Below are 11,848 nucleotides of genomic sequence, written 5' to 3'. Positions count from 1 at the left end.
TTTTATATATTGCTGGATTCTACTTGCTGGTATTTTGCTTAAAATTTTCACATCTATGTTTATAAGTGAGGTTTATGTATAGCTTTTTTCCCCAAAAAATACTTTGTCTGGTTTTGATATTAAGGTTATCTCTAGTTCCATAAAATGTTTTTAATAATATTGATTTTTGTTATTTGTATAAGACTGGGATTATCTTTTCAATCGGAGCCTATTTGGGTGGCCGAGGACTTTTAAACTGATTTAATTTCCTCAATCATTATAAGACCCTTTGGGTTTTTATTTTGAGTCAATTTTGGTAAGTTCTGTTTTTCAAGGAATCCATCCATGATTTCATCCATGTTTTCAAATTCACTGTCATAAAGTTAACCATAGTATCTTCATATCTTTAAAATATCTGTTTATTAATTATTATGCTTTTTTGTTCATTGCTAATATTGTTTATTTACACTGTTCTTTCTTGATTACTCTTACCAAGATTTGCCTTTTTTTCTGATGCCATTGGAAGGACCATCATTTGGCTTTGTTGATACTATCTAATGTATTTTTGCTTTCTATTTCATCTATTTCTGCTCTTGTCTTTTTCATTCTTCTGTTATTAGGTTTATTCTGTTGGTCTTTTTATAACTTCTTAATTAGGATGCTTAGCTTATTCATATTTTGCCTTTATTTTATTCTAACATAAGATTTAAAAATAACAGCTTTATTGAGAGACAATTCATATACTAAACAACTTACCTATTTAAAATATACTATTAAATATTTTTTTAGTATATTCACAGCATGGTGCTACGAATACTACAATCAACCTTAAAATATTTTATCACGCCCAAAAGAAACCCTGTATCCATTAGCTATCACTCTCCATCTCCCCTCCACTGCCCCTCCATCCTCCATGATTCTACTTTCTGTCTCCATAGATTTGCCTATTCTGGACATATCATATAACATACAAATTTAAGGCCATAAGTTTTCCTTTAAGTACTGTCTTCACTGAATCCCACAGATTTTGATCTTTAATATTTTAATTATTATTCAATTCTCAATATTTTAAAGTTTCCACGAGTCTATATTTTTAACCCATGAATTATTTGGAAACATGTTCTAAACTTTCCAAACACATGGATTGATTGATTGATTGATTGATTTAAAATTAATCTTTATTGTTGAAAGTATTGCATATGTCCCTTTTTCCCCTCCATTGACCCCTTCCAGCCTGCCCCTTCCCACTCCCCAGGCCTTCTCCACCCTATTATCTGTATCCATGGGTTATGCATATGTGCACACTAGGTCTTTGGTTGTTTACCTCCTACCCACCTACCCTCCCTGCCTTCCCTCTGAGATTCCTCACTCTGTTCCATGCTTACATGTCTCTGGATCCACTCCATTTATCAGTTTATTTTGTTACTTAGATTCCACATATGAGTGCTATCATGTGATACTTGTCTTTCTCTGACTGACTTATTTCACTTAGCATGATACTTTCCAGTCCCTCCATGCTGTCTCAAAGGGTAAGAGATCCTTCTTTTTTGCTGCTGCATAGTATTCCATGATATAAACGTACCACAGATTTTTTTATTCACTCATCTATTGCTTAAAGTATTACAAAGGGTATTACATATGTGTCCTTTTTTTCCCCCCGCCCTTGACAGTCCCCTAGCCTCCCCTACCCCCCAGTGTCTTATGTCCATTGGTTATGCTTATATGCATGCATACAAGTCCTTCGGTTGATCTCTTACCACCCTCCCTCCTGCCCCCCAACCCTTTCCGGCCTTCCCGCTGCAGTTTGACAATCTGTTTGAGGCAGCTCTGCCTCTGTATCTATTATTGTTCAAAAGTTTATAATGGTCTCTATTATCCATGAATGAGTGAGATCATGTGGTATTTTTCCTTCATTGACTGGCTTATTTCACTTAGCATAATGCTCTCCAGTTCCATCCATGCCGTTGCAAATGGTAAGAGTTCCTTCTTTTTTACAGCAGCATAGTATTCCATCGTGTAGATGTACCACAGTTTTCTAATCCATTCATCTACTGATGGGCACTTAGGCTGTTTCCAGATCTTAGCTATGGTGAATTGTGCTGCTATGAACATAGGGGTGCCTACATTCTTTCTGATTGGTGTTTTGGGTTTCTTAGGATGTATTCCTAGAAGTGGGATCACAGGGTCAAATGGGAGTTCCATATTTAATTTTCTGAGGAAACTCCATGCTGTCTTCCATAGTGGCTGCACCAGTCTGCATTCCCACCAGCAGTGTACTAGGACTCTCTTTTCTCCACATCCTCACCAGCACTTGTCATTTGTTAATTTGTTGATGGTAGCCATCTGAAAGGTGTGAGGTGGTACCTCATTGTTGTTTTAATTTGCATCTCTGTGATGATCAGGGACTTTGAGCATTTTTTTCATATGCCTCTTGGCCATCCGTATGTCTACTTAGGTCCTTTGCCCACTTTTAAAAAATCCTCACCCGAGGATATTTTTTCATTGACTTTTAGAGAGAGTGGAAGAGAGAGGAAAAGACAGAGAGAAATATCAATGTGAGAAAAACACTTCGATTGGTTGCCTCCTGTTGTACCCCAACCAGGACCCGGGCTGGGAAGGAGCCTGCAACTGAGGTACATGCCCTTGACTGGAATCAAACCCGGGACCCTTCAGTCCTCAGGCCAACACTCTATCCACTGAGCCAAACCTGCTAAGGTCCTTGCCCATTTTTTTTTTAAAATATATTTTATTGATTTTTTACAGAGAGGAAGGGAGAGAGATAGAGAGTTAGAAACATCGATGAGAGAGAAACATCGATTAGCTGCCTCCTGCACACCTCCTACTGGGGATGTGCCCGCAACCCAGGTACATGCCCTTGACCGGAATCGAACCTGGGACCTTTCAGTCCGCAGGCCGACACTCTATCCATGAGCCAAACCGGTTTCGGCCCTTGCCCATTTTTTTAATTGAATTGTTTGTATTCCTTTTGTTAAATTGTATGAGTTCCTTATATATTTTGGGTATTAACCCTTTTTCAGATGTATCATTGCCAAATATGTTCTCCCATGCAGTGGGCTCTCTTTTTGTTTTGTTGATGGTTTCTTTTGCTGTGTAGAAGCTTTTAATTTTGATGTAGTCCCATTTGTTTATTTTCTCTTTAGTTTCCTTTGCGCTAGGACAGTGGTCGGCAAACTCATTAGTCAACAGAGCCAAATATCAACAGTATGATTGAAATTTCTTTTGAGAGCCAAATTTTTTAAACTTAAACTATATAGGTAGGTACATTGTTATTAAATTAATTAGAGCACTCCTAAGGCTTAGGAAGAGCCACACTCAAGGGGCCAAAGAGCCGCATGTGGCTCGCGAGCCACAGTTTGCTGACCACGGCCCTAGGAGGTGTATCTCTCATAGCAATAAACATATTGCTATGAGAGATGTCTGAGATTATGCTGCCTATAGTTTCTTCTAGGATTTTTATGGTTTCATGACTTACATTTGTCTTTTATCCATTTTGAGTTTATTTTTGTGTATGGTATAAGTTGGTGGTCTAGTTTCATATTTTTTGCATGTATCTGTCCAATTTTTAAAATTTGTTTTTTTTTAAAATATATTTTATTGATATTTTTACAGAGAGGAAGGGAGAGGGATAGAAAGTTAGAAACATCAATGAGAGAGAAACATTGATCAGCTGCTTCCTGTACACCCCCTACTGGGGATGTGCCCACAACCAAGGTACATGTCCTTGACCAGAATTGAACCTGGGACCCTTTAGTCTGCAGGCCAAAGCTCTATTCACTGAGCCAAACTGGTTAGGGCTATCTGTCCAATTTTACAACACCATTTATTGAAGAGACTGTCTTGAATCCATCGTATACTCTTGCCTCCTTTTTCAAATATTAATTGAGTGTATTGGCTTGGGTTGATTTCTGGATTCTCTGTTCTGTTCCGTTGATCTATATGCCTGTTCTTGTGCCAGTATCAGGCTGTTTTGATTACAGTGGCTTTGTAGTATAACTTGATATTTGGTATTGTGATTCCTCCAACTTTTTTCTTCTTTCTCAAGATTGCTGCAGCTCTTTGGGGTCTTTTTTGGTTCCATATACATTTTTTGGAGTATTTGTTGTATATTTGTGAAGTATGCCATTGGTATTTTAATAGGGATTGCATTGAATCTGTAGATTGCTTTGGGTAGTATGGACATTTTAATGATGTTGATTCTATCAATCCATGAACATGGTATATTCTTCCACTTGTTTATATCTCCTATCTCTTTTTTCAATGTCCTGTAGTTTTCAGAGTTTTACCTCTTTGGTTAAGTTTATTCCTAAGTATATTAATTTTTTTTTGCAGTGGTAAATGGAATTATTTGCCTAGTTTTTCTTTCTGTGAATTCATTATTAGTGTATAAAAAAGCTGTTGATTTTAGGGTGTTGATTTTGTATCCTGCTACATTGCCAAATTCATTTATTAAAGCTATTAGTTTTTCGGTGGAGTCTCTAGGGTTTTCTTTTAAAAAAATATTTTTATTGATTTCAGAGAGGAAGGGAGAGGGAGAAAGAGATAGAATCATTAATGATGAGAGAGAATCATTGACTACTGCCTCCTGCACACCCCATACTGGCGATCAAGCCAGCAGCCTGGGCATGTGCCCTTGACAGGAATCAAACTCAGGACTCTTCAGTCCCCAGGCCGATGCTCTATCCACTGGGCCATACCGGCTAAGGCTTTGGGGTTTTCTACGTACAATATAATGTCGTTTGCAAATAATGAGAGTTTTACTTCATTCTTTCCAATTTGGATGCCTTTTATTTCTTCTTGTCTGATTGCTGTGGCTAAGACTTCCAGTACTATGTTGAATAAGAGTGGTGAAAGTGAACATCTCTGTCTTGTTCCTGTTCTTGGGGGAAATGCTTTTAGTTTTCGCCTATTGAGTATGATGTTTGCTGTAGGTTTGTCATAAATGACCTTTATCATGTTGAAATATGCTCCCTCTGTTCCCACTTTGCTGAGTTTTTTTTTAGCAAAAACTAGAGGCCCGATGCACAAAATTTGTGCAAGAGTAGGCCTTCCTTCCCCCGCTGCCAGCACTGACTTCCCTCTGGCACCCGGGAACTGGGCTTCCCTCACAGCCCGGCCTTCATCTGAAAGGATGTCTGGTCTAATTAGCATATTACGCTTTTATTATTATAGATGGGTGTTGGATTTTGTCGAATGCTTTTTCTGTGTCTATTGATATGATCATGTGATTTTTGTCTGTCAATTTATTTATGTCATGTATCATGTTTATTAATTTGTGAATATTGTACCAGCCTTGCATCCTGGAATAAATCTCACTTGGTTATGGTGTATGATTTTTTAAAATATATTGCTGGATTTGATTTGCTAATATTTTGTAGAGAATTTTAGCATCTATGTTCATCAGGGATATTGGCCTGTAATTCTCTTTCTTTTCAGTGTCTTTATCTGGTTTTGGAATTAAGATAATGCTGGCCTCATAAAAAGAGTTTGGAAGTTTTCCTTCCTCTTGGTTTTTTTTGGAATAGTTTGAGGATTTAGGTGCAGCTCTCCTTTGAATGTTTGGTAAAACTTGCCTGTGAATCCATCCACAGACTCTTACAATTGGCAAACAAATGTCTTTTCATTCCAAATTTTAGAAGTACAGCAGTTTTTAATAGTTGCATAATATTTTATTGTGTGGGCATACCACTTATTATTTAGACAATTCCATAGTGTTAGACATTTAAGTTGCTTGTAATTTTTCTCTCTTAGAAACAGTGCTCAAATGAACATCTTTATATATTCTTCCGTGTACAATTATTTGATTATTTCTTTAGGAAAAAATCCTACCAGTGCAATGCTTAGTTGAAAGGCATGTACATCTTTAAAACTTCTTATGAAGATTACCAAATGGTCTTCCAGATAAGTTGTACCACTATATAAAGCAAATCTGTCCCTTTTCTATGTGCCCAATTCCCCAGAGTCCCTATCTCTATCCCTGCCAGAGCCAACCACACACTTGAACACAAATGAGGATTTTGTAATGAGTGGCAAGAAAGTGGTCTTGGGTTTTTTAAATTTCTGGGACCTTTTCCATTTTCTTCTTTCATTGTTTCAGTGGGCCAGTGAGGAGAAGAAGGAAGATGGATCTGCTTTTAAGTGAACTCAGGAGTGCGAGTAGAATTCCCATAAAAGTGTCACCACATGCCCCTCTTCTAAAAGAAGGCAGCCCTAGACCTCTAACCCAAAGGGGAAAAACACTCTTTGCATCCAAAGTCATTCTATCTGTCACACTGCTTTTTCTCAACATTAATAATGATAACTCACTTTAGCATTACTTGGTCACCAGAATTGCCCAAGAAAGATAATTTTCTCTGTTAGGACCTGCACCAGATTATACAATCCTTCCTTTGTCAACCTACAGTCAAATAAGATAGCAGATCTTGGTATTCCTTTGGTAAGAGTCTCTTATTACCATCATTCCCTACCCATTTCTATAGTCACCACCCTATTTTACTCTTCATCATCTCATGCCTGATTTATCATAAGTTCCTAACAAATGTTCTTGTTTCCAGTCTCCACATATAACCCCAGCCCAGCTTCAATCTATTTTGCACATTGTCACCAGATTATTTTTCTTTTTGTCAAAAATATCCAGTAACTCTCAGAATATGACAGGATAATATTTAAATATCTCAACTTGGGGTTAGAATCTTACCCAAGCTTTTCTCATCCTACATTTCCACCTTTTCTCTTATTACTGCTCTACCTACAGCTTCCATTCCAGTCAATCTGGTTACCTCCTATCACAGGAACAGATTTCTCACCTCTGTACCTTTATTCAAGCTATTTCCCACTTCCTGGATGCCCTTCTGTTTTCTCATGCTGTTCTCCAGGGCCCAGCTTAAGTGTGCCCTTCTTCTTTGAAGCTTTCTAGCAACTTCTGCTTCATTTAGCCAGACAGCATATTTCACAATGGGCATGTGCTTAGATACTGTTAGCAATCCTTTTGTATTTATGCACCTTATCTCTCCAGTTAGATTTTAAATGCAAGCACGAGAACAATTTTTTTTGTTAGCCAAAACATACAACTTTATTGATGTTACACAAATGAAGTCTTTGGTGGATAGATTCAAATAAAAACAAATGATAGAAGTGTAGGCTATTAATAATGGACAAGTTCACTGTCAATTCACAGAGGAGCCAATAAAAATATTTCCATTCAAGCAGCATAATTAGTCACAAGTGTGTTTTCAGTACAAGAGGACTATTTATTTGGTATTCATCAAATGGTTCAGCTTAAAGCTGGAGACTGTCACAGATAATATCACTCTGGATGATACATTATTCAAAACTGGCAGCTGAAAGGATCACTTTACTATAGGAGCAAATAGAGAAGCAGTAACTTTCAATTTTCATTGCTTCCAGACTGCAAAACCAAGAAATGTCTTTAAGTCTTTTGAGAGCACATAGCCAATCAGAATTTATCAACTAGTTTTATAACTTTCACTTTCACCAAGAGGTCATGGTGATCTGCTAAGGCTCGAATTTTCTTAACGCACACCCCAGATGTAGTGCATAAGTAAAAAAGGGAACCTTTATTGAATTCTCTGTAGTTGAATACTTCTGCTCTGAGATTGTCATAGATAATCTCAAATAGAGTAAGAGCATTAATAAGAATTTCTGATTCCACATAAGAATTATAGAGGGAACTAAATGATGATGGCACTTGGGTACTGAGCAGCTTTTTTAACATATCTGGATTTTCAGCAAAATTTGAAAGTATTTTCAAAATCTCAATCTTGATTTTTCCACCTCCCTGAGACAACAAACGAAAAAAGTTTGCAATAGAATTGACAAGCAGGTGCTGGTAGTCATTAGTAATAGTCATATTTGTTAAAAATTTTAGTCCAACTACCTGTACTGCTGAGTTCAGGTTTGAGGCCATGATATCATCCATCACTTTATTCATGTATACCTGAAGCCGGCCCTGATTTTCATAATTCTCACTCAGGTTATTCATGGCCATTAAGGCTTTTTCCTTAATGTGGGGATCGGTTTTGTTGATCATATTTGCAATAATTGGGAGGCCTCCTAATTTGCGAATTGTGTCTTGATTGCATGAATAATTGGCATTGTTGCTCAGAGTGAGCAAAGCTACCTGCTGGATGAAAGGATCATCCGATTTCTGAAGCAAAGCAAGTACTTTCCTGAGATCACGGACACCCAGAATCTCATCAATATCATAAGGAAAGGGGCGCTTCTGCATGGGAACGGGTCTCCTCCCCCTTCCTCTTTGCTGGGTCTCAGGCTCAGAGTCTGACTCTGATTCTGTGTCAGTCCACCCAGATTCCCCTTCCTCAGAATCAGGGACCTCTGCCAGGAAGACCTGTCCCCCATTAGCGGAGGCTGCAGCAGCTGCTGCAGCTCCATCCCCAGGGCGGAATCCCAGCCCCAATTGGTCTACTTCAACCTTGCTGTTTTTCTTGCCCTTGCCCTTGCCTCCAGTCCGGGACCTGGTTCCACCCTTGGCTCCACCTTTGGGTACAGCTCCAGTCGCTGACCCGGCTTTAGGTATAGCCCCAGTCTGAGACCCAGGAGTTGCTTTCTTGGTGGCTGCCACTGTTTTAGGGGACCCTGAGGTCCCCAGAGCCTCTACAGCCTCAGAAAGTGCAGCCAGTACAGGAGCCTCTGCTGCTTCAGTAGGTGCTGCTGCCTCAGTAGGTGCTGGAGTCCTGGGAGGCACCGCAGGCATTCGAGGAGCTTCTGTTGTGCCAGGGGTGTCTGTCATTTTGGGAGCCCCTGCCATTGTGGGGACCTCTGCAGTTATGAGGGCCTCTGCCTCCCCTTGAGGTGGTGCCATTGTAGAAGCCACTTCCACCCCAACTACTGATTCGGACTGAGGCCCAACCCAGGCCCCTTCTGTTTCCAGGGCCTGACTTCCAGCCCCACTCTGAGCCTCAGCACTGAATGCAGCCGGGGCCACTACCTCAGCTGCAGCTATGTACAGGGCAGAGGCTTCATCCTGGGCCTTGTCCTCTGCTCCAGTGCGGACTTGAGTTGGAGGATGGAATCCTGGCCCAAGGTCAATTGTGAATCCAGCCCTTAATCCGGATCTAGCCTTGGCTCCAGTCCCTGCCAGAGCCCTGGTCTTGGGCTTAGTCAGTCTCTTCTTCATCTGGTTTCTTCTCCTGGTGTATTTGTAGACACAGTACCAGGCACTTGCCCCGATCACTATCCCAGCAGCTACACAGCCAGCATCCCGAACTCGGCTCATGGTGCAGCTCAAATGATTCTCTGATCAGGGCGTGGAGCTGGCTTGCCCAAGCAGGATGTGTGCCCGTCAGGGCAAGGCTCACAAGTTCTGCAGAGGTTGCAAGCCAAGCAGGACCTGAGGTTAAGGATAGAAATGAGGCTTAGGGCTCTGGCTCACTTTGTGCCTAATCAGGCCTAACTTTAAGTAGAGTTTGGGGGACATAATGCTTGGTGGGTTGGCTAGTACTCAGATACAGGTGTCCAGGCCTGTGTTTGCTGATTCAATACTCTGGTTATCCAACATTTTCTACATGTTCACCCCTAGCCTGCCCTGCCCAATGCCAAAATACATACTTTCCCAGCACCTAAATGGGGAACGAGGCAGTACTGACATCAGTAAAGCTGGATGAGAGTAGGTAACTCAGAGATCCCAGATTCTGCACTGATACTCTCCCCACGACCCCACAGGTCTCCAAATGGTGCTCATTCACATACCAATCTGCTGTGAGAAGGAGCAGTTTGTCCTTTTCCAACAGGCTTATAGTTCTGTAGGGCCCAAAAGGCAGACAGACCTGTGAAGAGATCACATAAAGGGTGTTTTTGGGGTCTTTGGTAGCTGGATTCTACTTCCTTTTCTAATTTGACCCTCTGTGGGCCAAGTTTCTCTCTCACAGGCCTCTTCTTTCCACCCGTATCCCTTCCTTCGCTAACCATTAATTAAGGCAGATGCCACACCCCTTTCTCTTTACTGAAAGGACAGGACCAGGGAAAGCTGTCTTGTAAAGAAGATGGGGGAAGAGGTTCCCCTGGTCACAGATCTGCTCTGATTTCTGCCACACCTACACCAGGGGTTCCCACAGTTTTCATTCCCACACTAACCTGAAAGATTCAGGACTATTTCTACCTCCTTCGGTTCAGTTAGAGCTTCATCTTAAGGGCAGACTGCAGAGCAGAAATACACAGTCGACATTGGAGCATGGTGAATATAACAAACCCAGGATGCGTCCCCACAATTGCCTTTTAGCAGTTACAAAGGAGAATGACAAATGGGTCCACCTCCCAATTTTCTCAATTCTTCTTACCTCCCCCCTTAGCACCCCAATCTCCAACTCCTGCGTAGTCTCCCCACGTACTCAACCCCTCCTTCCCTTTGCCCCGCCCCCCTGTTCGCCATTTCTCCCGGACAGACTGCCACACCCCTTCTCCAGGGCTGCGGTAGGAGGGGGCGGGGCGAGTATGCAATGAGAGCTGGATGGGACATGGGACCAGGCATTACTGACAAGCAATCTTGTCCCTCCCTCGTGACCATTAGTCCTTCAGTTCCCAGCCCCCCAGGCCTAGCATTAACCTGCAGAACAGGAGCCCCAGTGTCGGAGGGTAGTGATTTTCCAGTTTCTCCGCTCCATCTGGGATCCGCCCCCCCCCCCCCCCGCCCCTCCAAATACCACGCTAACCGCCATTTCTCCTGCCAGGGTAATCAGACTTCTTTTCCAGGACTGCAGAAACGGAGATGAAGGACTGTGTGGGCCGGAGGTGTCTGGAAAGCAGCCTGGGAGTTAGCACCGTGGTTTAATACCAGATTCTTTCAGGGCCCCCCCTCCTGTGAAGCCCAGAGCCAAACCCTCCATCTCCCCTACAGAGGCTGGCACACCCATTCCCAGCACCCCCAAAGGACACACAGCCGGCGGGGGCTGAGGGAAAAGGGGAGGGTTCAGGGATGATGCTGGGGTGGGGGAAGGTAACTGCAAAGTGAGCGTGGGAGTGAACCTGCCAGATTGTTTCCAAAAAGCGTTTCCCTCCGGTTACCTTCTCCCAACTTCTCCAAGGCCTTATTGCGCTGCCACGTTTATTTCCCTTCCCTGCTCCTCTCAAAACAAGATGGGATGTGGGGTGCAGGGCCTGGGTGTCAAAACCAAAACCAAAACACATTGGTTGGGAGAGGAAGTAAGCGGATTCTCCCCAAGTATATCAGTCTTTATGTCCCCCTTCCCCTACTCCCCGCCGCCCACCAAAATGAAATGCATCTGAGCGCGGGGGGTCTGGAAAGCCGGCCAGGAGCAGGCGAGGCGGTGGTGCCCGTGGCCTCAAACTCCCGCAGCTCTGGACTACCCTTTTCAGGAGTGCCAGGTCATGCCCACCCTCACACCCACCTGCCCGGATCTGGGGGAATGTTCTCCTCCTCCTCGCCTGGGTTAAGCGCACGGCAGTGCGCAGCGAAATAGAGTTGGTACCCAGAGGAGGACGGAGGACAACGATCAGGGCTTTAAGTACCTTTGCCCACGTCAGCTCTTAGTCACGTGAGGGCCGCGTCGCCAGTAAGCTTGAGTCTCCAGTTTCCACTCCCACCAAAAGAACGAGCCTCCTCCTTTACCCCCACCCTCACTTCACCCTAACACATTAGGTCCTGTCACTCATTTCTTTTTTTTTGTCTTTGTAGTCCCAGAAGCCAAAAGTAGTCCCCTTTCCATGTGTTAGAATTTGCCTTTCTCTGGCTACCGGGGAGGGAGATGTATCTTCTGGGGTTATTGACAATTTTAACCTTTTTCTGTTGTTGTTGGGGAATTGTCTCATTCTCTTTTAGGCAACTGGACACTCTTCCCTGGCTCCACCTCCAATT

The 11,848-nt window shown here is 42.5% G+C and overlaps 1 protein-coding gene across 3 annotated transcripts; it reads right to left on the bottom strand.

Annotated features, from left to right (window-relative positions):
* Positions 1–7,054: 7,054 nt before the first annotated feature.
* Positions 7,055–11,466, bottom strand: ARMCX2 (armadillo repeat containing X-linked 2). 3 transcript variants are annotated; one of them, XM_036306211.1, is made up of 6 exons: positions 11,382–11,466; positions 11,038–11,130; positions 10,686–10,780; positions 10,111–10,173; positions 9,727–9,803; positions 7,055–9,367 (listed from the first exon to the last, which is right to left on the bottom strand). In XM_036306211.1, the coding sequence occupies exon 6, from the start codon at positions 9,251–9,253 to the stop codon at positions 7,454–7,456; it is 1,800 nt and encodes a 599-aa protein (XP_036162104.1). In that variant the 5' UTR covers positions 9,254–9,367; positions 9,727–9,803; positions 10,111–10,173; positions 10,686–10,780; positions 11,038–11,130; positions 11,382–11,466; the 3' UTR covers positions 7,055–7,453. The 3 variants fall into 3 exon arrangements, with proteins under 3 accessions (XP_036162104.1, XP_036162105.1, XP_036162106.1); XM_036306212.1 differs by having other exon boundaries at positions 10,686–10,768; XM_036306213.1 differs by lacking the exons at positions 10,686–10,780; positions 11,038–11,130; positions 11,382–11,466 and having other exon boundaries at positions 10,111–10,612.
* Positions 11,467–11,848: the final 382 nt, after the last annotated feature.

The sequence above is a fragment of the Myotis myotis genome, unplaced genomic scaffold (assembly GCF_014108235.1).
Source record: "Myotis myotis isolate mMyoMyo1 unplaced genomic scaffold, mMyoMyo1.p scaffold_m19_p_4, whole genome shotgun sequence".
Classification (NCBI taxonomy): Eukaryota; Metazoa; Chordata; class Mammalia; order Chiroptera; family Vespertilionidae; genus Myotis; species Myotis myotis.
The sequence above is the reverse complement of the archived record's forward strand: the minus strand, read 5'-3'. Positions and strand labels throughout refer to the sequence as shown.